This window comes from Cavia porcellus, unplaced genomic scaffold (assembly GCF_034190915.1).
Source record: "Cavia porcellus strain 051 isolate PalLab524CR breed Dunkin Hartley unplaced genomic scaffold, mCavPor4.1 scaffold_1, whole genome shotgun sequence".
Lineage (NCBI taxonomy): Eukaryota > Metazoa > Chordata > Mammalia > Rodentia > Caviidae > Cavia > Cavia porcellus.
In genome coordinates this window covers 132,282,141-132,308,390 of record NW_026947484.1, presented here as the reverse complement: position 1 = coordinate 132,308,390, position 26,250 = coordinate 132,282,141, and the positions used below count along the sequence as shown (strand labels likewise).

The 26,250-nt window shown below is 46.7% G+C and overlaps 1 protein-coding gene across 2 annotated transcripts in view; it reads left to right on the top strand.

The window, feature by feature from the left end:
• Window positions 1-1,679: 1,679 nt before the first annotated feature.
• The window catches only part of Kcnd3 (potassium voltage-gated channel subfamily D member 3), a 209,392-nt gene continuing 184,821 nt past the window's right edge, over window positions 1,680-26,250 (top strand). The window contains exons 1-2 of one of the 2 annotated variants that reach the window (XM_013143089.3): window positions 1,680-1,870; window positions 7,702-8,879. In XM_013143089.3, coding sequence (XP_012998543.2) covers window positions 7,774-8,879 — 1,106 coding nt within the window. In that variant the 5' untranslated portion in view covers window positions 1,680-1,870; window positions 7,702-7,773. The remainder of the gene's footprint in view (window positions 1,871-7,701; window positions 8,880-26,250) is intronic. The other variant, XM_013143090.3, reaches the window with a different exon arrangement.

Below are 26,250 nucleotides of genomic sequence, written 5' to 3'. Positions count from 1 at the left end.
CGCCCACCTTTTGAAGGGCCAATTGTGCACCTTTCAGACTGACACAATGAATGGGCAATGGGGAAAGAGAGAGGAAAGAGCTGATGACTGAGAGGCTGCAAGTTTCACAAAATACAGACCTGACTTCGGACTCGTGCTCATTAATCTGGAATAAGATTAGTGGTTGTCAAAAGCCAGAAGCCCCATTCTGGATTTTGGAAAGTCTTTTTCCAGTGCCAGATCTTGAACTACCCTTGCAAACACACCCTCGTCTTCACTGCACTCCGCACATTTTCCTTGCTCTACCTCTCAGCACACACCTCTTCATATTCAAAACTGGAGCCAAGTGTTCCGAGGCACGGAGCTGCCATGCCTCTTGCGCGCCAGGCCGAGATCTAGGGATTCTTTGCACGCAGCCTGAGATGGAGGAAAAGCCACTCACTGTTCGCGGCCCGCCCAGCGTCAACCCGAAGGTGGGAATTTGGGCCCGGCACTCAGTCCTTTGAGAGCGCACTGATCTCCCGTTCCCTAACCCAGGTTAAGGCACCAAGAAAAGGGGTTCTATGCGCTCCAGGGTGGGGCCCAGGGGCCGAGTCATCTCCTGGAGGCAAGCAAAGGGCTCTAGTCACACTCCTGAGTCAAGACTTAACTGTGGGTTCTGGGTGCACGTGGCGGCACATAAGAACGGATCGCGACCTCCTGGCTGTGACCTCACGCTCCAAAAGGAGAGAGGCTCTTGCGTGGGGTAAAGGCAGCGCCCTCACTACACTTCTCCTTTCAGGGTACACGCAGCTATCAGCCGGGACCAGCCACGAAGCCTGCGCGGTGATCTGTTCTACCTCGCCAAGTGGTTGGGTGTTAGCTGCGGCCTCGTGGACAGTGAGAAAGACACCCAGCTAAGCGCACACACCTCACGCGCGCACACGCCAGCGTTCCCCGCCACCTCTCCCTGGGTGTCCAGTAACACACGCCCCCGAACTCACGCTCACGCCACACTCCCAGCTCCTCCCCCACTCCCAAGCAGAGCTCACCTTGCCAAGCTCACCCAGTGCCCACCCTTGCCGGCACACGCGCTCACACCGCGGCGGCACTCCACCACCTCCAGGCACACCCTAGGAATCCTCTCCTCGCCCGGAGACGCACCAGGCTCAGCTTCGTCTCCCTGCCCCCCAGTCCCCCTCACGCACGCACCCCTCTGCACAGACACACACACACACACACACACACACACACACACACACACACACGCACGCACCCTCGAGCGCCGAGTCACTCCCCCTCGCACGCCCTCGCCCTGGGCACCCTCCCGCGGCGAGGTTCCAGGTCCTCTTCCTCTCGCCCTCCGCTGCCTGGCGGCTTGGCGCTCTGGGAACGGGCCTGGGGCCGCTCGGCCGGCGGGGATCTGTAGAGAGCCGAGGGCGCAGCCTTGCCGCTTCCCGCTGCTCCCCTGCCCGCCCCGCCCGCGCCGCGCCCCCACCGCCTCCTCCGGAGAGGGGCCTCGGGAGAGGCAGCCCTCGGCCGGCCGGCTCCGCTCCGCGCGGCGCCCGCAGCGGCGGGGGCAGGAAGCGAGCGAGGGAGCCCGCGAACCGAGCGGCGAGCCGGGGAGGGGACGCGCTGCCGAGCTGGGGCTGGAGCGGCGGCGGCGGAGGAGGAGGAAGAGGAGGAGGAGGAGGAGGAGGAGGGGGGAGGGCCCCGCGGACTGACGGACGCACGAACCGACCGAGCAAGGGAGGGAGCGAGCGAGACTTCGCCGGCGAGGAGGAGCCGCGCGAGCGGCGGCTGCTGGGCGCTTCCCCGCGCTGCTGGGCGCTCGGCGCCTCGGCGGCCCCCGGCCGCGGCTTCCTCGCGCGCACGCGGGGTGCGGGGCCTGGGGCTTGCTTCGCCGCCGAAGGTAAGAGGGATGCGACCGAGGCTTCTGGAGCCAGCAAGTGCGAGGAGCGGTGCTCCCACGCCTGTTGCTCCAGCTGCCCACGCGGCACCCTCCCACTCCCGCGCCCGGGTGGGTGGGCGCTGGGGCGCCGGAAGGATTGGGGGTGGGGACGGTGCCGAGGGGGTGCATGCAGCCTGCTCGGGGGCGTCGGTTCTCTCCGGCTGTGCTGCTACCGCCGGGCTCGCGACGCGCCTGAGATTTGGGGGTGGGGGTGTGAACCTCTGCCCTCTTTCCATTGGCCTGCCCTCCCTGGGGGGTGCCCCAGGATCTGCTGCGGGTGGAGAAGGCTTGCTCCGTCTCTGCTCTTTGTAAGTGGTGAAGGAGAGAAATGGCCGAGTGGAAGCTGGGAGCGATTTGGGGCGCTTCGCAAAGTTCTCCAGCTCAGCGAGCCTGCGGTGTGCCGATGTACCCATGGAGGCCAGAGGCCGTCCATCTGGTCCTGCCGGGCGCTGCTTCCACCCTAGAGCTCTGGGAAAGGTCTCAAAGTGATACCCGAAGCCGTTGCGGCGCGGGGAAGGGGTTCTTAAGACTTGCCTTAGGGGGTGTTTACACTGGGGATGGGAGACTGAAGGGGTTGGACAGAAGTTACCTAGAATAACTAAATTCCTGTGCTTGCTTAATGGTGATACTTGAATTAGGTCCAAGATATTCTGCTTTTGTCCTGGTAAGTCAGCAACAGGCTGAGATTTCAGACCTGGAATCTTATACCAAAGAGAAGGCAAGCGTGTCTTTCTTACGAAGAGTATCTTGAACTTTTTCGGGGCCCTGCGCACATGGTAATCTGTTTGTAAAATCCGGCATGCATTGCTGTATTTTTAATGTATGTGGTGGTTAAATTTACAGGTTATTTACTGCTCCTTCAAAGGGGTTACTTAATACCTGTACAAAGGTCTCCTGAGCTAAGTACCAGTGCAGTACAAAGCATGTGTACGTTTCTCCCATATGTACATGTTGTCATACAGAAAGGAATTGATGTGTTTGTTTTTCCTTGTTCCTACTTGAAAGCAACGAAATGGAAATACACAACCCCCTACCCCTCTGGAAGATTAGTAGCTTGTTCTCTTTTGCTGGAGAAAGAGTTCAAAAAAGTGCCCTGGCCAGCCTAGGAGTGGCACTGTGGGAAAGAAGATCTCTGTGTGTCCAGGGCCTGTGCCTTAAGGATTTCCAATTTGGTTTACCATGTCAATTTCATGTTTGCCTGCCTAAAGTACCATGGACACAGGAAAAACCTCTGGACTGTGGACAATTTCCCCTTCCCCCAAACCACCCCCATTCTGGGATAAAGATTGTGATGTAAAATTATGGAAAATAAGTTTCCAGAGACTCTCCTATGAGGTCACTAAAGGGCAAGCCCTTGGAGATGTAACATTTTTTACTGCCTTGTACCTGTGTGCAGGGCAGGTGTCAAACCCCAGGAGGGCTGTGGTCATTCTGCCAATTTTTGTTCCTCTTCCTCCAAACCAGAAGCTGTTTAATGTAGCAGCTGACTTTTTAAAGCAGGGGAAAATTTGCTTCCCTTTTCCAGGATTTTTCACCGTTATTATTTCAAAACTTACCTGTTTCAAACGTCTCTTCCCGAGTCTCCCCATCACCACCGCCAAAGCTTTCCTATTGTCAAACTCTTCTGCCAAAAACAAAAATAGCTTCAGATTTTTCATTTGTAAGGCGTCCACGTCCTAGTAAAATCTTGGCATTTGAGGCATGTGCAGTGCCATTGGCTGGAAATGGGGCCGCACGGTATTGCCTGTTGCAACATTCATACTCAGGCCGGCTTAGGAGCTGCTGATGATTGCTGCATGGGCAAGTTCTGCTTGAGCCAGGTCATTCCTGCAGAGTTGTGTAGTGGATATGGTCGTATCCCATATGGCCTTGAGTCTGGTATCTGGTAGGACATTTATCCTCCCCTTCCAAGCCCGGTGTGTATACAGAACGTGTACATGCATGTGCACACACACAGAGAGAATGTAGCAGTGGGATAATTATTCCTTGTTTGTTATCTTTTACCCAGGCGATCAGGCTTTGAGTCTCTAAAGACAGCCTGATGCCTGCCTGGCCTTCTTTAGGATAACCGTTCTGGATTAATGTTTGGGGTAAAGTTTCAGCCTTAGGACCAGAGACTTTATCATAGATAGGAGCTGGGTTATTTTCGCCTATTCCTCTGATTTTTCAGTTTTCTATCTGTATTATGAGATACTCATGGCTTTTGGAAAAGAGAGTCTTTTAGACCTTGGGTCTCAGGAGTCATAGTTAAACAGTACTTGGATAGGAAGGGAAGGGACATCATCCTTCCCAGGTGTTTGGTCCTGTATTTGGCCAAAGGGGTATCCACAAGTTGTCTCCTCATTGAGCAATCACTTGCTTTTTGCCATTTGAACCCACTCCAAGTCCTACCAGTCCAAGACCCATTCTGAGATAGACACATGGGAGTCAGATGTGCAGGGCTCCAGGACTTTACTCTGTAGAAAAGTTACCAGGGCTTGGATGTGCATGGACCAAGCCTGTGTGTGGACCAGGCCTCAGACTGCCTTGCAATCTAAGTGAGGCAGGTTGTGTGCCCTGTTCTAGGCACCAGCCTAATCAGGAATTCTCAGAACTCTCTTTGCTGAGATGAGGATCAAGCTAATTGCATCCCCACAGCAACAAGCCCAGCTGCTGTTTCCTGCTTTGCATGGGTAGCTGTCATAAGGCTATCTCGGGGAGACCTGAGCTATAGTCTCCAAGTTCTGTTTTTTTTTTTTTTTTTTCCCCGCGTGGTACTGGGGATCAAACTCACAACCTTGTGCTTGCCAGGCAGAAACTTATGCCACTGAGCTAAACCCCCGGCCCTATAGTCTCCATGTCCTGTATCCAATAGAATCAGGGCTCATTTAAACTGAACTTGTTACCTTCTTATCCATTTCTTTTTCATAGTTGAGAACTCAGCGGTCCAGAGAGTTAACAGTGGCTTGCTTCCACAAACTTAGGATGTAACTGAAACTAGAATTCAAGGGCTCCAGAAGCTCTTGTTCTCTGCTGCCTGGGGCAGATGGGAGACTCCTCCCTATAGCCTATTCTCTTCTGTTGAGGAGGTCAATATTTGGCTACACCTTTGAAAACGGTCAGGTCTTGACATGGAGCTTAGTCCTTTCAAAGGAAAATTTCGAATTCTCAGTTTCCTTATTTATGACCTGTGAGTACAAATTATGACCTGGAAAAACCAGAGAAATTTATGGTACTAAATTAAATGTTATATGTAAAAGTGCCTAGGAAAGTGTTCAGAACATTGTTAGTATTCAGTAAACCTAAATAATGCATCTATGATAGGTGTTTATCTTATGGATTGCTTTCTAGCTCCTTTGACCCTTGGGAACCTAGCCAAGAGTATGCCGAAGGACTGTAAGTCTGGTCCAAGAAAAGCACAGCTCATTACAAGGGCACATTTCTTAAAGAAAGATGTGCAATGCAAGATATGTCCCCACATTTTCTATCAGTCGCATGTGTATTACCCTCAGCTATAGATGAATGACCACCATTCTTTCCCTGGTTTTCTCAGTTCTGTAATCAAGAGTTCATCAGGTCTGTGCTGTTTTTCTATGCTGAGTGGTGACACGGGAAAAGTCATTGTCATTCCTGTTGTCTCCTGAAGCAGCGAAATCAAACTATCTTTTGTAGTGAACAAAGGGACTTGGGAAAATTTCCCTTAGAATGTAGATGGGGAAACTGCGGCAGAAACCAGTCCTTTGAGGAAACTTGACTGAAGCTCTGGTGAGTCAAAGACAGACTCTTGATTCTTGGGTTATTTTGATTCAGCTGTGTCTTTATAAGTCACTATCTGTTTAGAAATATATTATTATTAGAAAGGCATGAAATACAATTGGGATGGAATATAAATTGTCTGGCTATCCACTTGAATCCAGATTGACTAAGTCTGGGTTTAAAATCTCCATTTACTCATAACCTTTAGATAACTATTATAACTCGGTATCCTTTATTCCTCATCTAAGAAAATGAGGCTAAAGTGGTGTCTACCCCACAGGACTTTTGGTGGGATGGCTGGAGATGATTGAGGGAAGCAAGATGTACTGTCCCTGATAAGATCAGTGCTCAGTAAACTTCCTGAGCTGAATCCCTACCCTGCTACTTTGGGGTTGTCAGACTGCTACATGTCGGTGAGCCTCAGTTTTCCTTATCCATAAAATAGGTGATGTGATAGACCATTCTTCCAGGGTGGGGATCGAGAGAATCCATGAAGGCAGTAAGAGCTGTGGTCTCATTATTTGACAACTGTTGGGGAAGAACTGTGAGAAAAACGGTCAGAGTGATAGGTCTGGATTTGTAAAGAAAGAGATAACTTAAACCTCCAGTTTCTATCCAGATAGAAAAGTCTAGTGGGATTTCTGAAGTGAGAGAAATCTAGATCTGGGAGTCAGATGGGAAGCAGGATTATAGGAAGAGATGAAGATCAAATCTTATTACAAGTCTTCGTGGAACAGAAAAAAAGTTCCAAGATTTATCCTTGCTTCGTTTATTTAAATACAGTCAAATCAAGTGAATTCCAGAAGATCCAAATAATTCTGAGTTAGGATTTGTTCTGTGTAATCAGTCTGGGATTGGTAGAGATGAGCGTGCCAGCCCTAAACAATTCCTTGCTGCTGTTACGTGTGTTTCTGTGTCACCACATGTCTTGCTACAGATGGTATACATTTGGGGATTGCAGAGTCATTTCACTATCATCTCTAAAAAGCCAGATTTGGGAAGGTAAATCTGTTTCCCAAAGCTAAATATAATTCTCCATGCCATTGTTCCCCCGTCCCTAGGGGTCATGGGGAAATGGGATTCGGAGGGCCATCGGTGAAGAGACAAGATGGCCCGCTGTGAAAATCTCTAGGGGTAGAATGCAGATCAGGTGAGAGGCTGGCATGGGAAGGAGCATTGTTATATAACCAGAGGGAGTGAAGCATGCTGGGCAGATGGAGTTGGGAGGCAAAGGAATCTAGGGATGGCAATGAGTGGATCAGCTTCCTCCAGGGAGAGAGAGTCAGTGCATTCCACGTCAGGTGGACCAAGAGTCCAAGAATTCCTTCAGGGAATGGAAGCAAGACCCTGCTCAGCCTCGTAACCTTCCCGGTGTCTTTCCACCATGTCAGGGCTCTCAGGGAAACACTTGGACAGAAGTTGTTAAATCAAGGAGCAAGACCAAGGTCACAGAGAGTAAGCACTCTACCAAAGACAACCTTCTCTGTGGGAGCTGGGGCCAGAGCTTCCTAAGCCTGAGGCCTACTGTTGTCAACTACCATGGCAGAGAAGTTTCTAGACATGGGCAATCCTAGTCTCCTTCCCACCAGGGAGGAGTAAAGAGAATGTGTTTACCTAATCTCCCTCATCTCCACCCCATTCCTGATTACCCTAGTGGATGAAAAGTAAAATAAAAATTAGCATGTTTATCCCACTTTTAAATTCATTTAATGAGAACTCATTTACCCTCTCTCAATTTAAATTCGTAATAACACCATAACCTTTCAGTGCTGATTATTACCTGAGTCTTCCCACATCTTCCTGCTAAAGAGGCTTTCCCTCCAAATGCGCCTGAGCCCTCTTGGAATTGACAATTTGTCAGGCAGTCATCAACATCTGGCAGTCTTACCCCTCTGCTTGCTTCTCTGCTAGGTGCTCTCTGTATTTAGGGAGGACAGAAAAGAATCAAGTTCTCTACCTGTGGTAGTTTCAGTTTTATTAATTTGCCTTCCCACTCACAGTGACCATTCCCATCCTCCATTTCTTCAGCCCTTTCTCTGCTCTCTCCTGTCTCCCAGGCGTTGCTGAACTAACTCCAAGCTGGTGTATAAGGTGTCCAAGCAGCTGCTGGCCCAAGAGCTGGCGTCACCATGGCGGCTGGAGTTGCAGCCTGGCTGCCCTTTGCCCGGGCTGCGGCCATTGGATGGATGCCAGTGGCCAACTGCCCCATGCCCCTCGCCCCCACTGACAAAAACAAGCGGCAGGATGAATTGATCATCCTCAATGTGAGTGGGCGCCGGTTCCAGACCTGGAGGACCACGCTGGAGCGGTACCCGGACACCCTGCTGGGCAGCACAGAGAAGGAATTCTTCTTCAACGAGGACACCAAGGAGTACTTCTTTGACCGGGACCCAGAAGTATTCCGCTGTGTGCTCAACTTTTACCGAACCGGGAAGCTGCACTACCCACGCTACGAGTGCATCTCGGCCTATGATGATGAGCTGGCCTTCTATGGCATCCTGCCGGAAATCATTGGGGACTGCTGCTATGAGGAGTACAAAGATCGCAAGCGGGAGAACGCTGAGCGCCTCATGGATGACAATGACTCAGAAAACAACCAGGAGTCCATGCCCTCGCTCAGCTTCCGCCAGACCATGTGGCGGGCCTTTGAGAACCCCCACACCAGCACCCTGGCGTTGGTCTTCTACTATGTGACTGGATTCTTCATTGCTGTCTCGGTCATCACTAATGTGGTGGAGACAGTGCCATGTGGCACGGTGCCAGGAAGCAAGGAGCTGCCCTGTGGGGAGCGCTACTCGGTGGCCTTCTTTTGCCTGGACACAGCCTGTGTCATGATCTTCACCGTGGAATACCTCCTTCGGCTCTTTGCAGCACCCAGCCGCTACCGCTTCATCCGCAGTGTGATGAGCATCATTGATGTGGTGGCCATCATGCCCTATTATATCGGCCTGGTCATGACCAACAATGAGGATGTGTCTGGGGCCTTTGTCACGCTCCGGGTCTTCCGAGTGTTCAGGATCTTCAAGTTTTCTCGCCATTCCCAGGGTCTGCGGATCCTGGGCTATACCTTGAAGAGTTGTGCCTCTGAATTGGGCTTTCTGCTCTTCTCCCTCACCATGGCCATCATCATCTTTGCCACTGTGATGTTTTATGCCGAGAAGGGCTCCTCTGCCAGCAAGTTCACAAGCATCCCAGCCTCCTTCTGGTACACCATTGTCACCATGACCACACTGGGGTAAGTCAGTGTTACTGGACCCATCAGGGTAGAGGCTGGGTGGGCTGTGAAGCTTTGTGTGGTGTCAGGGGTGGGGAGAGGAGCAAAGAATCCCTCACCCAGGAAAGTGGCAGAAGGGGAAGCCTTGTGCAATTTTCTTGGGGTGATAACTTGCTCTGAATAGACTTAGAGATGAGACAAATTATAAAGTGTGGCAAATTAAGTCACCATTTCTTTTTTCTGCCATGTATTGTATGTGTGTGTCTGTGTGTGTGCGTGCCTGTGTGTGGAGGGGGGGTGATGGTTACATTCTTACATCTGTGCTTATGAGGGGAGAGAGACAGGTCCTTGGGTGAGGGGAAAGAGTACTTTGAGAAGTTCAGTGAGTGTTACAAGAAGATACAGATTTCCTTTCCCAGAACATACTAGAAGCAGCTTTCTGGATCATTCCTGCGTTTCTTCTTTGTAGTGCATTTTAGGCTGTTTTTATTTTCCCTTGCTTTTCTTCTCTGCTGCCACATTTGCTCAAAGGTTCAGCGGCTCTGAACATACTTTTCTCTAAGTGACCCTGGATTTGGATTTTCTGCATAGTGAGGCACCTGTTTTCTTTTCTCTCAGTAAAGGACGAGCAGTCTTGCTTTCTCAGCCTGCAGCAGCATTAGCATGACCCAGACTTGGGTGGCAGTGAGGTGGTTTGAATGGATCATGTGGTCAGATAGAAGCAGGAGCAGCATCAGAGAAAAGGACAGGTGCCCAGGGATTTCTTGGTTCACTCGAGAGTCTCTTCCAGCTCTATGAAGTCTTCTGTCTATTGAGGTCACAATATTGTGTTTATGGTGCTGGGATGTGAAGCTTCCCATCAGAAGAAGGGGTTTAAGGAGGAAATTACAATTTTCACCCTCACGGGATTAGGCCAATAAAGGCATCTTTATACAGACATAGATTTCATAGGGGTTTCTGTGTCAGCTGTTGGAATCTGTTGAGACTAATGCAAAAATCTCTCCACAATTCACATGTTGCGTCTCTGTTTGCTTAGGCCAAGGAGCGTTATATTGCTGATGGAGAATTCATGAACCTTTTTATTTGGTCTGTGACAGTTGGTTGGGGGCATCCTGGTGATTTGATTTTTTTCCTGGCTGAAGTGATGGTGATGTCTGATTTTTTCATAATGCTTCATATGCTTATTGGGAATGACTGAGTAGGTGATGGGACCTTTAAAATGATTACATTTACCATTCTGCTGTAAAGGAGGGGAAGGGAGTAGCAAAGAAGAGAATAAACGTGTTGCCATCTATTTGTGAAGGCCACATTTGATAGGGGCATTCTGTTTACCTCTGTCTGATGAAAGTCATCCTATTCATCCTCCTGTTTCGGCACGTGTGTGTGGGCACGCACATGCATACGTGCATGCACACACACATGTACTTCTTTGAATAGATACCCAGAATGGGTAAGAATATTTGGTTATCTGACTTTGTCTCCCTTGGGTCAGGTGGCACATGTGAGTTTTGGGCATCAAGGGATATTTAGGGATAAGATAGAGGAAGAGTTACCTGTTGTTAGATGAGATATCTTCCTTTAACCCTGACACCCATCAATCAGCCTTATGTTTATTCCAACAGCAGTCCCATTTAGCAGACCTTTAGAGTCCTACCTTCTTTAGATGGCTTAAAGGTATGATATTCTACTCTAGTCACTGCTAGCCAAGAAGGTATCAGTCTTACAATTTCTAAATGTCAGTCATTGTGCTAGGCACACAGAGGCATCTTCCACCCTTCTAGACTGATCCTGGCCATCCCTTTATCTTTCATGGCCAAACAGCCTATCCTAACTCTGGGCATGATCCTTATACATTAAACATTTCCTTCTAGTTTGTTTAAAATACTGCCTTAGAAATGAATGGCTTTTTTTTATAGCAAATTCTAGTATTTTACTGGTGCTGGTATTGGAACTGATTTCCTTTGGCATTTGCCCTGTGGATTAAGGACTAAGTCCAGCATCAGTGGGTGAACAGTTAGCGTCACATTTACTTTCTTGAGGTGGTGGTGGGACTCTGGTAGAGAGTGATGGCATCAAGAAGAGAGGGTTATCTGCGTTGGGGGAGACATTCTTTCTCCAACTGTGGGCTCTGTGGGCTTTCTCACCCCACATCTGACAATGGCTAAGTTTGTTTTTCCTTCCCCAGGCATTAAAATATCTAGTTTGGGGAGAAGAACTAAGAACCAAGTGGACAAGAAAGGAAACCTTTAGTGGTGTCTTCCTTAAACCCAAATAAGTTATGAAAAAGAGCCCCTCCAAACAGTTCAAAGCTAGATCAGGCTACTTTGACTCTGTCCTGAGCTGGCAGTTGGCACCATTATCAGGCTCTTTTGCTTGACTGTACATAGCAGATGCTTGGTAAAATGTTTTTTAATGAATGTGTCAAAGTAAATGGGGCACCTTCCCCATTTCCTAGGCCTGATAGACTTCTCAGTCCCTTTTAGATATATCTATTCTTTCTTGAGCATATATGCAAGACCGTCAGTCTGTGTGCTCTGCTCTAGCCCTTGTGCAACAGGAGAGATGAGAGCACCCATTGCTGGTGACTTATTTATCCAGTGAGATGCTCCACAGGACTACAGGCATTTTCGCATCCTGACTGGAGGCCTCACTGACTTGACCATAGAAATCTTTCCCTCTCCACTGAATGGTTCTTCTTCTGACCACACTCCCTAGTTAGTTGTACTTGTTCAACCACTGGAGAAGCCCATCTTTTTCTTATTCCACACTGGCATTTTAGCCCCAAGGGGCTGTGGAATAGTAAAAGCCAATATTCTGCCGCATTCTAATTGCTTCCAGCAGCTTTCAGCTGATACCTACCTCTTCCTGAGTCCTGACCTTCCCTTTTCTGCTCCTTCCCCAAGCTCCTATTTCTAGTCTGGGAAGAGGCTGTCTTCAGCTCCTTTGCAGAGCAGGGCTGGCTGACCTTCCAAGGGCCGTGTTCTGTGTGAAAGGATCCCACTCTTTCTGGCTCTGGTCGCCCTTTCTGTTTCCCAGAACTTCACTGTGACTTACAAGGTGTCCTCCAGAGGGTGATCTCTTTGAGCCAGTTATCACTGTTATTTAATATCTCAAAATACCTTGAATCTACAAGAACAATAAGAGCCCAGATTGCCATCTGGGCTTGTGGATAGTTTTCTTTGCAGCTTCCTGTGCTGGTGGGAAAGACCCCTGAACTCTGCCGAGGTTTCCCTGTTGCTCCCTTGACAGCTGAGTTCCCAAATGCACCATTCAAGGATTAATTTCTGTGCTAATAATTGATGCTATAAATAAAACAAATCCCCAATTATCTCAGCTAACAGAGGAAAGGGATAACAGAACTCCCAATATTAAATAAGATCAACATAACTAACATAACGGGGAATGTATCATATGACATAAACTTTTTCAAACTAGATTTCCCATTTTAATTTTACTTAACTTTGCTTGGCATCAGAGTTGGCCTGAACCATCGGAGCCAGTCCATCGGGGCAGGTGGAGGGAAGGGAGGAGGATTAGGTATGAGGGGAGGAAAGCCTTGAGAGCAAGTGGCAGTAAGGGCTGCAGCTCCAGGCCTGGTGGGATGGGGCTGCTCTGGGATATGTTAGGGAAGGGAAGTTGAGCATGGGAAAGGTGCAGAGCAATGTCCACTCCTGATAAGATGACTCATTGCCGCTGGTTGGCTCATTATATAATTGGGATCGGCAGCCTATGTGTCACCCCATGCTTTGAGATGAGAGCACTTTTGACAGTGTCCAAAAATCACTTTAACAAAAACAGAATTGATTTTTACTTCTTCCAAACATGGAGCAGCTTCCAGATGATTTGCATTTCCTTTTAAAATGCAATCCTGGAAGGGGCCTGCCTGAATTTCTAGGAGGCAGAGAGGCTCAACTTGGAAAATTGAGACAGGATCAGCACAGGTTGGGGTCCTTGACCAGGCATCCCCACTCCCAGGCAGAGCTAGTTTGAGATTCATTTTTGTTAACCCTTTAATTTCCAGAATTCTGTCTGCATCTTTATGCACTGCCATCAGGGCGTTAAGTGTCCTGGCCTGGACACTAACTAACTATACTTGGCTGCGTGGGGTGGGTCCCTACCCTGGCCATGGTTAATGCACTGGGAACAAATGACCTCAGATTCTTTTGTTTGTTGGTATGTCTTTCTTAGTTGATAGTTTTCTGGTACAAAAATTCCTAAGATGCACACTTGTATCCCAACAAGGAATCTTTCATTTTTTCAACATTTGTTGAGTGCCTATTGTGCACCAGACAGCATGGTAGACTGAGAGTACATGAGGACTGTGATTACACATTGGCCCAATATAAAGTACAGGAAAAGCGAATTAAATTAAACTTACTTCTCTTTCTTTGAATTTTGTGTTTTTGTTGCTGTAGAGACTACCCCTATCTGCTCTTCTTGACTCGTATCATTTCTTCAAATTTAGCCCAACATCATCTTTTGCAAGAGGGCTTCCTGGCCCTTCTGAAGCTGGAGACCCTCCTTTTATTTCCCATTCTTCTATTTTGTATTACCATATTTTATTTACTTCCACCGTTTGACTGCCTTCTGCCTCTGGATATGAGCTCTTCAAAGATCATTCTATGATTTGTGCTTAACACAAGGCTTGATACTTGGCCATTCAATCAAATGTGTTTTACCTGAGGTTGCTCAGCTTTAGTATTCTTATTTGATGACCATCTTTTGGCCATTGTGAAAACCACCCACAGTGCTGGCCAGATGTTACCTGTATGATTGTGTCAGGCAGGATGTCTGGGCAGAGCAAGACAGGGAGGCCAAGCAGGCACTCTACAAGGCTTCAGCTTTAGTGAGGTTGTAGCTTTTTGCAAGAGAAGTTTGCACCCAACCCTTGTTGTTGCTCTTGGCTACTTGACCGTGCTCTCTTCCAGATTCCAGGGCCAAGAAGGAACAGTAAGAGAACCAACCACAGATAAGCCCCCTATCCATGATGTTTCCCTCCAGTCAATTATTTATTCAACAAGTAGTACCCGCTATGCACTGAGAATGCAACAGTGGAGAAACGATCTTGTGCTGCTTACATATTAGTGGACAGAACCATGGTAAATAAACAAACAAATATTATTCACATCAGGCTACAGAGGAAAAAAAGATATGACAGGGAGTGCTGAATGTAAGGGGCTGAGCAGAGCAAAAGAGAGTTGTTATTTTACGTTAGGAGGTCAAGAAGAACCTCTCAGATAAAGTGATACTGAGCAGACCTGAAGAAATGTAAGTAGCATGGAACCAGCACTCCAGACAGGAGGAACAGCAAATGAAAAGTCCAGCAGGCAAGAGGAGCATTTGTATGCTGTTCTTACAGTAGCTGGAAAGTCCTGAAAGTTGAGTGACATAAAAGAGGTCAAGGGAGGACAGGAAATGAGATCAAGAAGTAAGACGGGAAGCAGCTCTACAGATTTGTTGATTACCACTGGACCTTGCCCTTTACTCTGCCTGGCAGAGAAAGCTACTTGATGGTTTTGAGCCACTGACTTGTGTTTTCAAAGGATCACTTTAGCGTTAGAGTAGTAAGTAAAAATTCTCATAGTAATCCAGGCAAAAGTTGATGCTGGTAGGACTGAAGGTAGTGGTAGTAGAGATGGGAGAAATGAGGGACTTTGCAAATATTTGGAGGTGGAGGTAACTTAATGGATTTCTCAGGAAGTTTTTGATTGTCTTGCTCCCAATCCAGCTAAAAACTTCTCAAGCAGAGGCTGGCCAGGAAGGCATAGTTCTAAAGACCTGGCCCACTTCTGGGTGACTTGAAGAAGCCCTCAAGAAGAGGAGTTAGACCTTGCAGCATAGCTGAGATCTCAGTGTGGAACAAACAAGCCCAGAGAGCTGAGTTGCAGCCACAACATCTCAGAGTCTGCCTCATGTTGGCTATAAGCAGGGAGCATCTGTATCTTGATGGAACAGTTACTGAGCACCTGGCAAGGAATTTGGCATATGCTGCAAGAAGAAAACCTTGCTCAGTCACCAGAGCAGAGGCTACTGCTTAAACAGAGTGGATAAAGGGCTCCAGGGCTGCAGCGGCCAAAAGGTCAGTTCACACCAGTGGAATCTGAGCCTTTTGGGCGCTTCATACTGGGAACATCACATTGGATTTGTCTTCCAATCCGACAATTCAAATTGCTGCAATTTTTGGAAAGGGATTTCCAGGCTGGTGCGCATTTCACAGCTCTCTTCTGGAATCTCTTGAAATCAATCTCAACCTCTTTCTGCTTGGTTGTGTTTGGGGTTCCCTCTTAAAACACACTTGTAAACACAAACGTGATTCTTCTTGAGGAACAGTAATTATTCTGCCTCAAAATAATGTAAACCAAAGGCAGTGTGGCCCTCCCCCTACGTGGGGAGGGGAAGAGCCCCTCAGTCACTGTTTCAGGCTTTTCTCCCTTTCACTCAGGAGGGAGTGGCTGTAACTTGGGGGTGGTCACCTCTGGTCTGTATACCCTCATGGCTAGCATTCTTCTGGGTCAAGGAGAGGAATAGAGTCCCCCTTGTGCCTAGTGCTTGGGCAGATGGCTCTGCACACAGCCACCATTTCCAGGAAGGTGGCACTCTCCTGAAAACTCAGATATATCTGAAGTGGTCATCCTCTGATGATGTCCAACCCAGTGTTTCTTTTCTGGGAAGTAGGGACTAGAAAGTAGGAGTACACGAGATTGACCTCCAACAAGTCTTTAGTGAGGACTTCCTTCTAACAATGAAGAAAGAGTTGCCACAGTGCTTTGGAGCATCCACAGTTCTCTGCCAAGTGGTTCAGCTCTCCTGATCTTCAGGAGAGCTGCTTTTCTCAGCCCAGAACACTGGCCTCTTCTCCCTATTCCTCTCCATCCACCTAGCTTGATGAAAATAATGGATGTGTAGGAAGGTAGAAACTGGGGAGTTGAGAGAGTTCAGCCTTTGCTGACCATGCCTGGCTGGAGGAAGATTGCCTTTAGCTTGTGTAATCATATTCTGGGTGTCAGGACTCAAATGAGTGTCATTAAACTGAATCAGAAAAATCATTTTAATATAAGTGCCATCTCTCACAGAAGCTAGTTGATGGAGAGATGGATGAGGCTAGGGATACCTCCTTTGTAATGTGATGCTGTAAAATCCCATCACCTTCATTATTTCCCACTGAGCCAACGCATCATAATACCCATGAACAGCAGAACAGCTTGAATTTAATATACAGAAAGTCTAATCAAACAATAAATGGATGGGACTATATAAAGAAACCATTTTCTGGGAGGCTGGCTCCATTGTCTAGGATTCAGCTCCCTGACACATGAAATGTGCATCAGTTTTCCCCAACTAATGCAGCTGCTGAATCACCATGTGTGATATTTATTTCAGAAGTAGAAAAGAGGAACTTTCCCCACTGCATTTTCTGGCTATCAGTGCAAAATTGCAAATGTCATTTTCTTTGATTTGCATACAGTATTTCCCAGTGGCACTGTGAGGCCCCTTCCAAGGTCAAGCAGTCCAGAAACAGAGTCCTCCTTTTGTCCTAGAACCTCATCAGTCCCAGTGGCATTTTGTCCACCTCCTTAAACAAAAACATATTCTGAACTGTGGAGTGGGCTGTTTTAGTATATGCGCTGCCAAAGCAAGCACAAGTGGGCTGTTTTAGATGGTCAGGAGTCTATGCCCTTGGCAGTCATTGAGGAAAAATGGCCATGCCTTGGAATATTCTGTCACACTCTGGCTGCTTGCAATGCTGTGATCATCCAGCATCCAGCATCCAGATCGTCTGGCCTTTGAAGCTGCATAGAGCAAATATGTAATTCCAAACTGGATTTCTTCTACCAGTATATTTCTCCATTTCACCCATCTCCCTGCCTATTATTGCAAATATCAACTGTTCAGCCAAACAGAAGTAAAAAAGCAAATCAGCTGCTTCACAATTGCACAATGTATATGAAGACTGATGGACTTCCCCCCACCTCTGCTATGGCATTTTTTCCAATGGTATTATTCCAGTGACATGGATAACTGATAGTTACCCATAATTACAGACTTATAACTGCTAAGAAGAGTATCATTAGTTTATTTTTACTTCTTTCTGGACACACATAGTTAAGCAGTAAAAAAAAAAAAAAACGAAGAGAATTAAGCTAAACAATGTCAAACCTTGGACAACATAATCTTGATTGAACTCCACAAATACCGTTGAATACCCAGTATTTGTAGGGCATATTATTAGACAGTTTAAGAGATATAAAAATAAAAGACATTAGTCCTAAGAAATTTACAAGAGAGTAGGGAACCTCAGTATGTTCATAAGGGTGTACGAGAGGGAAAAAGCCATGTGTTGAGATGATTAGGAGTGTTTGTTGAAGAATAAATGCTTAATAAATATTTGCTGGTGAATGAGTGGATGAGTGGCTTCAAGGAACAAATAACATTTTGTCTAGACCAACAACCAGGAGAACGGTTTTGATAATGGAAATAGAAAACCCAATTAAGTTACAAAAGGCCATAATGTTTGGGAAACTTAACTAACATGTTTGTTTGCTGGTGTTTGCAGATATGGAGAGGAAATGGCTTTAGATAAGTAAGAGTTTAAAGATTTAGTAGCAATTCAGAAGACCGAAAGTCAGAACTTACCGAGTTAATTTGGTTAATGTTCTGAAGGAACTGCAGGTGTTTTGGTGTGGGTACACTGAACAGTACTTGATAGGCATCTTCCTGATGAATGTTAGAGGACACAGAATTTGGGGTGGTCAGCCTGAGGACTGATCCAGCTAAGAAGTGAAGAAGGCATGACACATACAAGATCCCAGGGTAAGGGGGAGAAAGAGCTAGAGTGGAAGATATTCAGGAGTAGTCAAAATGAACTCTGGAGTCTACTAGGCTCCCGCATGGTGAAAAGGCAGTTTACTTTTCTCTCTTTAAAATTAAAAAAAAAAGAACTCTGGAATTACTAGACTTAATGATGAAGAGTATATAGCTGACACACATGAGAATAGGAATGGGTTGGCAGGAGATCAAGAAGGGAGGTAGAGACAATGAAGTTGGTGGTGTTTGTTTGCAGTTAACCCTAAGTGTCCTTGAGATGGCTAGCGGATACGTGGAAAGATTATGGGACTCATTAGGGAGAACAGAGCTAAAGAAGCAATTTCAAAAATCATCAGCTGAAGTGAAAATATTGATGAAGTTGTCCAAGGAAGAAAGAAAGCAGGGCAGAGGAGAGGGTGTTGGGGAACATCTTGCTCTATGTCTTACTTCTTGGGCATCTGTCCCCCATTAGGAATCTTGGTGCCATTTGCAAACATCTTTGCCCAAGTTCCACTTAATCTCTCTTCCTGGCTTGTGGTAGTTCTCTTTTGTACTGTGTTTCTGCTGGAATTAAAAGAGAAGATTGATTTCCTGGTGAAACAAGGTTTTATTTTTAATCTCAACAATGATAATCCACCCAGGAAAACATACTTTATTTATGGGCTTTGCTAAAAAAATAATAGTAGAATCTACATATTGTACATTGGCATGTGGATAGAGAATGGGACCTAAATGGTCACAGAGCTAGAAGCGTCTTTGCCTGGACAAGTGTGATGCTGATTCAGAGTGGTCCAACAGATCTGGACAGTGGGTGGCACTGTTCTGGTTCTTACAGTGCCACACCCTTGGGAACTCACTGAGTCTCCTGTTGTCCTTGGGGAGAAATATCATTTGACTTTCTGGCATCAGCAGGTGCACCTTTGAACTTGCCTGCTCTAGGAGTCTTGTCTCCCTGTTACATAGTTAGGGAAAGTGACATTTCAGCAAATGTGCATCTCTGTGAACAAGACAGTGATATGATGGCCTACGAGAGATGGGAGATGGGGAATAAAGTGGGAGATGGGAGATAAGGTAAGTGTTAGTTTCCCATTCTACATATAGGAAGGCTGAGATGTTTTGCCCAAGTTCTCATACTGCAGTAGCACTGCCGATTCAGAGTGGTCCTTTGACGATTAGAATTCATGGGCTTCATAAGGAGCAACCCGTTCAGGGCAACCCGTTCAGGACCTCTCCTGTCTCTCAGAGCTATTCCTATTCCCCATTTCCCATTCCTAGTTTTCCAATAAATGTTCCTACTCTTAAAAATAAAAAAAAGGAGCATCAGTCTAGTAATGGAGATGTTCGTACTCACAGAGCTATATTTCTGGACTCTATAAAGTGAAGGACAAGAAGGTATATGAAAAAGGAGGAAGATCCAGGAATCAGGGAAACCTTGCAGGAGGTAGTATTTCAGGTCCTTGAAAGATCATGGTAGAAAAATGAAGTATATTCATTTATTTAATAATTTATTAAACAAATATAGTGAGCCTACTATCCATCAGGCATCATCGTTCTGGAGACTCAGGAAGTATCTGTGACCAAACAGTCATTAGGTATTACTATTGCCCATGTTTCATAGCTATGGAAACTGAGTCCAGCAGAGCCTTTGAGAGCTTGAAGTGTATTTTCTGGGAGATGGAGAACTCTCCTCTACTGCCTCTGATATGGGTGGAAGAGAGGTTGAAAGAAGCAGTCCCAACCCCTAACATGCCAGGACTGAGGACTTTTACGGTCTGTGAACAACGGTTATGAGGCTGAAAGGTGGACACTGAGGCTGAAGAAAGATCAGAGTTGAGGGAGACAAGCCCCACAGGCACAGGAGGGTAGCAGCTGGATCATGTCTGGGCTCCCAGGGACATGGACAAAGGAGATAGGCAGGCGGCAAGTGCACTGGAAGGCAAAGTACCCACTAATAAGAAGGAGGAAGACAAGAAGGAAAAGATGAGTATATTTAGTGTATTCTAAACTAGGAGAAAACTAGTAGAATACATACCTCTAAATATATGGGCAAGGAAAAACTTTAAATATGGGTACTATGTAAATATCCTGTTTAAGTATGTTTTGTAATAACTTTTTCAGGTCACCTCCTCTGAAGAGGTTCTGACCCCAGGGGGCTTATTGCTAACATCCTAGTGTAGGGTTGGTGGCACCCTAACCTCTCTTTGGGCATCACTTAACCTTTTAGCTGCCTCCTTCCTTGACTACCAGAGAGGTCACAGTCAGGCAGCACAGAAAGGCTAGTCCCCACAGTTTTGGAACCAGGGGAGACATTCTTAGTTGGGGTTGGGGGTTTATGCTCAGTCATAGGTTCTGACAGGTCCCCCGTCTTCTATGGCACTCAGCAGCAGGCTCCTTGAAGTGATCTGCAAGCACTTTTGGTTCTGAAAGATAAGAGTGGGAAGGTGGAAGTGCCTCCGAGGAAATGTCATTCTGGGGTATCACAGTCCTGCCTCACACCTTGAAGATTCCAAGTGGTCGGGTACAGATTGCTCTACCTGCGTTGTGATCCTCATTCCCCCTCTGCTGGCTTTACTGATCGCCCCTCTTTTGTGCCATTTCTGCATGGGTGAAATAAAGAAAAGCATACGGTACATGTGACCTTGTGGTTTTTTTTCCTTTTCCTCCTTCTTTCTCTGCCCATTTCTCTTCTGTCTTCAGAAGCTGCCAGGAGTTCTCCCAAGATTTTTGTACCTGAGGTTGTGTGACCTTGTGTTCTGAGCCATGATACCCCCGCCCCCTGCCACACACACATACACATCAGGTTCCCTGCCTCCCTACTCCTACAGAGGCTTGTCTTAAATGAGCAGAGGGCATTGTGTTGATTAATGAAACATTCTCCCACAGCCTGCCTGGCATGCCTAAAGTTCGGGCAGGGCTTAGAGTGAGATTTAGAAGCATTATACCCCATTCTACTTCCACTCCCACAAACCGTGTTTGGCTTTCTGAATATTTTCATGCAAGGTCAGCTGCTCATCTGAAGAAAAATGTCTGTTGTGTCCACACTCTGAGTTAGATGCTTCATGCCTGGGCTGGCTTATGTGGATTGACCAAATCCTTTGAATGAAACAGGGCTCTGTAGGACCATGGAAAGACCACTGGTTTGGGAGCCAGAGTGTAGGACCAGCTTTGACAGGCTAGGTGACCTTGGGCCAGTTACTTCCTCTCTCTGGCCCTCAGTATCCTCCTCTGAATGATGAAGAATTTGTGTTTAGTGAGTTCCCACTTCCTAACCAGTTACACAAACCTAAAGTTTTTCTTTCAAGAAAATGGGTCATTAGCCCAGCAGCCTGAATAAGCCACAGCCTGAAAGACCAGCCTATAAATGAGAGGCTCTTCTGAGCCATAACATTTGCCCTCACACCATAGGTCTCCCCTGTCTCCCTACTCCCACAGAAGTTTGTCTTAAATGAGCAGAGGGCATTGTGTTGACCTTTCTAGTTTCCAAAGTGTCTTGATGACCTTCTTAGTTTCATTGCTTCTTCTTCAAAAAGAAGAAGTTAAAAGGGTTCTTGGCCAAAGCAGTCATCAGAAATTCAAGTCTGCAAAGAGGCCAGGGAAATCCCTGCCTGGAAACTCCCCCAGAGGGCTCCCACTACTTGATGGTGAACCTGTGTGATACAATCAAGGTTGACAACCCTTGACCACACAGAGCTGTGGTCCTGTGAATGGAGAGAGAAGAAAATTGCTAATCCAGCTCCCTGGAAACTCTGGTTAGGCCAAGTGAGGAGAAGGCGTTAGATGTTAACCCTAGGACCAAGAATCTTTTAAAGGCTGAGATCAGACAGACATTTAAACCCTATGAATCTTAGATAGAAAGAGTTGAGGTTACTGTTAACCTTCAAGCTGGGCTTGCTTTAATAACCACCCCGGCAGATGGCAACAGGTCTGCCTGAGCATTTGTAGGGATTGGAAACTTACCCTTTTTGATATTGGAGAGAATCAGTGACCACAACCTCCTCTTTGTATCAAATCCAAATCTACTTCCTCTGTGCTCCAGAAGGACAAGGACTGTGAGAACCCAGAAGGTTCTGATAGGAAGTAGTTCCAGAAGGCAGCAGTAATTATGATCAAGGAGTCACTGGAAGACTTGGTATCAAGAGAACCATGGAATATCTGTCTTGGCACAGATTCAGGATGCCCCAGACCTGGAAGATCTAAGCCCATTAGGGTTCGGAAGATTCCTGGGTAAGATACCACCCAGAGTGCTACCAGGCCCTTTGAGATAAACATCCAAAGACTGTGTAACATAAATGACTGAGCTCTGGAGGTAACTAGATCCCCCACCCTTTTACATTGTCTCTCATCAACCCACCCCTACTGACACCTCTATTAGCTACATACTGCACTCCATCACCAGCTTATTTATCTTCTACTGTTATCCTGATGGACTGTAAGTGACCCTTGCCCTCCATATCACCATTGTTTTATTGCATGAGTCCTTCACAAGAGTGCAAGGATTGCTATAGATTGCATTAACATCTGTGTGGGCAGCATGACTTGAGTTACTTGAATGAAATAAACCATTAAATGATTACAGAGGATGGGGAAGTCTGTAAGCGTGTAGGTTTCCTGCAGGATATGAGCATTTCACTGGCCTTCCTTCCAATGAATGGAGGAAATAAGGACTGAAGAGCAGGCAGCAGGGTTAGTGACAATGACAGGAAAGTGTGTTGGAACTGGGTCTTCTAGGGAAGCTCTCTTGCTCCTGGTGCCTGGTCCCACCCCTTGCTCCCCAGTATCAGGGATTTTTGTTCTGGGCTACAGCTGTAAGCAGTGTGTAGCACACAGATAGGCTTAGTGGGTGTGGACTTGCCCATCACTGCCTCATCATGGTCTGCTAGTTCTCCTGGGACAGAGCAAGAAGCACCCACATGGGTGTGGCCACATGCACCGAAGAATAAAGACTTAAAAACTGAGTAGCATTGGGCACTGTTAGGTACGAGGTTTGTGCACTTCATGGCATAAAGTGAGGAGGAGGTACGCAAATTTGAGACAGGGCGTGTGGCTCTTAAAAGGTTACTATCTGGATAGGGTGGGACCAAGGGAGTGCCAGATCTGTTCTACTCTGAGAAGTTGCAAAAGAGACAGAACCAGTAGGAGTATGTAAATTATGGGAGGAAGTTGATATGGAGAGTAGGAAAGAGAAAGTATTCCAGGCAGAAAGTGAAAGTTGGAGGACTCAGATATGGGCACCATATTCGTGGTGGTGTGAGAGTGGTGTGTGTAAAAGCCAGCTGGCTGAGAGAGGTGTGAAGGGAGAAGTTCTTAGGGTACCCTGGGCCACCTCTGACATGGGGGAACTTGGAGATACTTTTTCTTTTTGTCATCTGGAGTTCCTCATTTTTGGAAGAGTAGCCTTCTGAGAGATGTACCTTCCTCCTATATCAGAAACATCATCCTGATCCAGGGTAGTCTTCTGATCCTTAGATGAACCCTCAGCTACCACCCCTTTTTCCCACAAAAGGTATATTCTCTATACCTAGAGAATCCAGAGAGAAATGCTGAGGAAATCTCTCCTGGACCAGAGAGATTCAGCAGTCCTTGGATTTGCAGTTTTATTTGTGTATACACACACACACACACACACACACACACACACACACACACACACACAATATTGAGGTAGCCAATCTTCCAACTTCAGCTGCAACCTGCTATTGCCCATTTGCCTTATTCACTCAAGACATTTCTAGTGTACTGACTATATGTTTGAATTCTTTAGAATGATGAACAGCTTGCCAGGCACAGAAATGAACCAGATGAACTGGAATGGCACCTCTAACTAGGCTTCTTGACCATGAAATGAGATGGGGAGAAAGATGAGGAATACAGCTCCTCTATTCAAGTACTGCAGGATTCCTCTCTTGGTGGTGGTTAGCTCCGCTTCAATGGGAGGATGATACCTTTCCTTTTCTCAACTTTGCAGGAGCCAGAATCAGTTCTCTACCCATCCTATTCTGGTGTCAACCTGCTAATAACAATGAAAATTTTAAAAATACAGCTTTCAATTCTACTCCAGGAGGAGCTCCTCTAAATGTGCGCTGCCTTTCCTGCTTGGCTTTTATGGTTATTTTCTTTTAGAGCTGTGCTCACCACTATGGTAAACTGGCTATGCCTTTAACTTTGTTCCTTGACTGGGACTGGCCAGGCTACCTGACACAGGAAGTTGCAAATCAGGAGCTCTTCTATACCCCACCCAGATACTTTAGGGACTGAGGGGATCTGTGTCCATCTCCATATTTGTAACCATTTTTGCCCACCTGCATATTGTGGCCCACAGTTTGGAAGACTAGTATCCTGGTTTTTAGCTGGCTGAGAATTCCTACCCACCTGCTGCTCAGAGTCCCATCTGGGCCTTTGGTGGTGAAAATCTAGATAATCAGGTCTCAGAGCCCCGTCCTGTGGCCTAGATCGTGTCTGTCCTTCCTGCCTGGCCCAGGATGGGAACTCAGGTGGCCACACTGGTATACAAGTGTCTGTTTCCTTCTTTCTGCTGTACTGCTGTAGAGTTAAATACCAGAAGGCAATTCCGAGACCATTACTGGAGGGTAAAGTACGGAATAGTATAAGGGACAGGTTTTCTTTCCTGCCTTTTCTTGGAACACTAATTCTCTCTGAACACTAATGGTGCCTCAAGGAAGACGGTGTGACAGTTTTGAAAGGAGCTCTTTCAGAAGAGAAGACACCACCTGTATATGTGCTGGTGCAGCAACAGTGGTGAGTGTTACTGGCTTGGGCTCCCGGGAGTCCCAGGAGGCCATTTATAAGGAAGATCCTTGATAACTATCTCCATCCATCACTGTTGCCCCTCAGGAAACCCCTCTTGAGATTGAACCTCTGTCTTGCCTGACAGGGCCATTTCAGTTCCTTGACCAGCTAGAATTAAAGCTAGAAGTATGGTGGTTGGCACCTTTCTTCAAGGTAAAAACTCTCTGACAAATGGGACTTTGACAGGGCTATTTATTTAAATAATAATAACAGAAAAACCAGGGAACATTCTAAGTACTCTGTTAACTCATTTTGACTGAAGCACATTAAGTAGGCAGTATTATCATCTCCACTTTACAAATGAGAAAATTGAGGCATAAGTACATGATTTGTTAGAAGTTGCACAACCACTCAGTAGCCAAGAATGATTTCCTTCCCCAGGGTTCTGCCTGCAGAACCCTCCTATCCATTGTTGTAGACTACCACTCTCCTGGCCATAACACTCTCCTTTAGGATTTAACTTTCTAGCCTTGATGAATCCTTATGTAGATTTCTGATTCAGTTTTGCTGCATAATAAAACTCCTACAAATATCTTGTGGTTTAAACCATAAGCATTTATTATTTCTCATGATTCTGTGGGTTTGAGTGGACTGGGCAGTTGTCTCCATTGTGCTGACTCAGCTGTTCTCCTGGATCAACTGTGGCTTAGCTGGGATGTGGCTTAGCTGGCTCACGATCACCTGGGGCAGCAGGGATATATGACCTGGACCTGGTCTGTCACCATTCAGCAAACCAGCCCAGATCCTTCATATGGTGGTAGTCACAGGGCTCCCAATTACTGCACGACAGGTCAAGCCTCTGTTTATGTCATATTTGCTAATGTCCCAGTGGCCAAGCCCTGATTCAATGGGTAAATAGATTCCGCCTTTTTTGGAGGAGCCACAACATCACATTACATAGAATAGGAATACTAAGGGCCAGAGAGAATGAGTGGCCATTTTTCCAACCTACCCCAGAGTCTTCACCATGGACTACGTGGGAGATGAGAGGAAGTTCAGACAGGTATGGACAAAGCAGAAGCGTGGGCTTCAGCCTCAGCCATGTTCTTTTGCTGAAGTACTGAAGCCAACGCAAAGGTAGGAGCTCTCAGTCCCTAAGTGTGGGACAAAATGAATGATGTAGCTGTTTTCACTGGAGTTGGGAAAAACAGTGAGTAGGCAGAAAGTAGATTCTCCTTTCTGGTATACTAACTCCTTGTCCTGAGCCTTCTGCAGCTTCCCCAGCCCAAAGCAGGAAGGAACCACAGAATCATCTGGTCCTGAGACCATGATTGCAGCCTGGCTTCTTCTAGGAGAAAATGTGACAAAGGTGGGCAAAGGTGGGTTAGTAAAAGCTGTCACTCTGAAGGAAGACAGTAGCTCTTGCAATCAAGCAGAGGGCCACCTGTGAACTTCAGTTTCTTTTTTCAGGAAATGAGAATTGACATGAGGATTAAACCTAATGAGACTGATGAAGTGCCTAGGCCGGGGATTGGTACATGCAAGTTCTCAACATTAGCTGTCACTGGGGCTTGGATGAGCCCTCCTGCCCTTGCACATGGGCGGTGATGGCCAGATGAACAGAGCTGTCACTGGTAAATAATTCTTGGCTCAACCAGGAATACCAGATGGTGTGCTAGCAACTTGGGCCAGGGAAACACAGGGCAGAAGCTGGAGGAAGAACAGAAGTGGAACTGGAACGGCTGAAGGACTTAGCTCTACGGGCATCACACACGCAGCAAAACTCCTTGTCTTTTTTTTTTTTTTTGGTTCTGGGGATTGAACTCATGGCCTCACACTT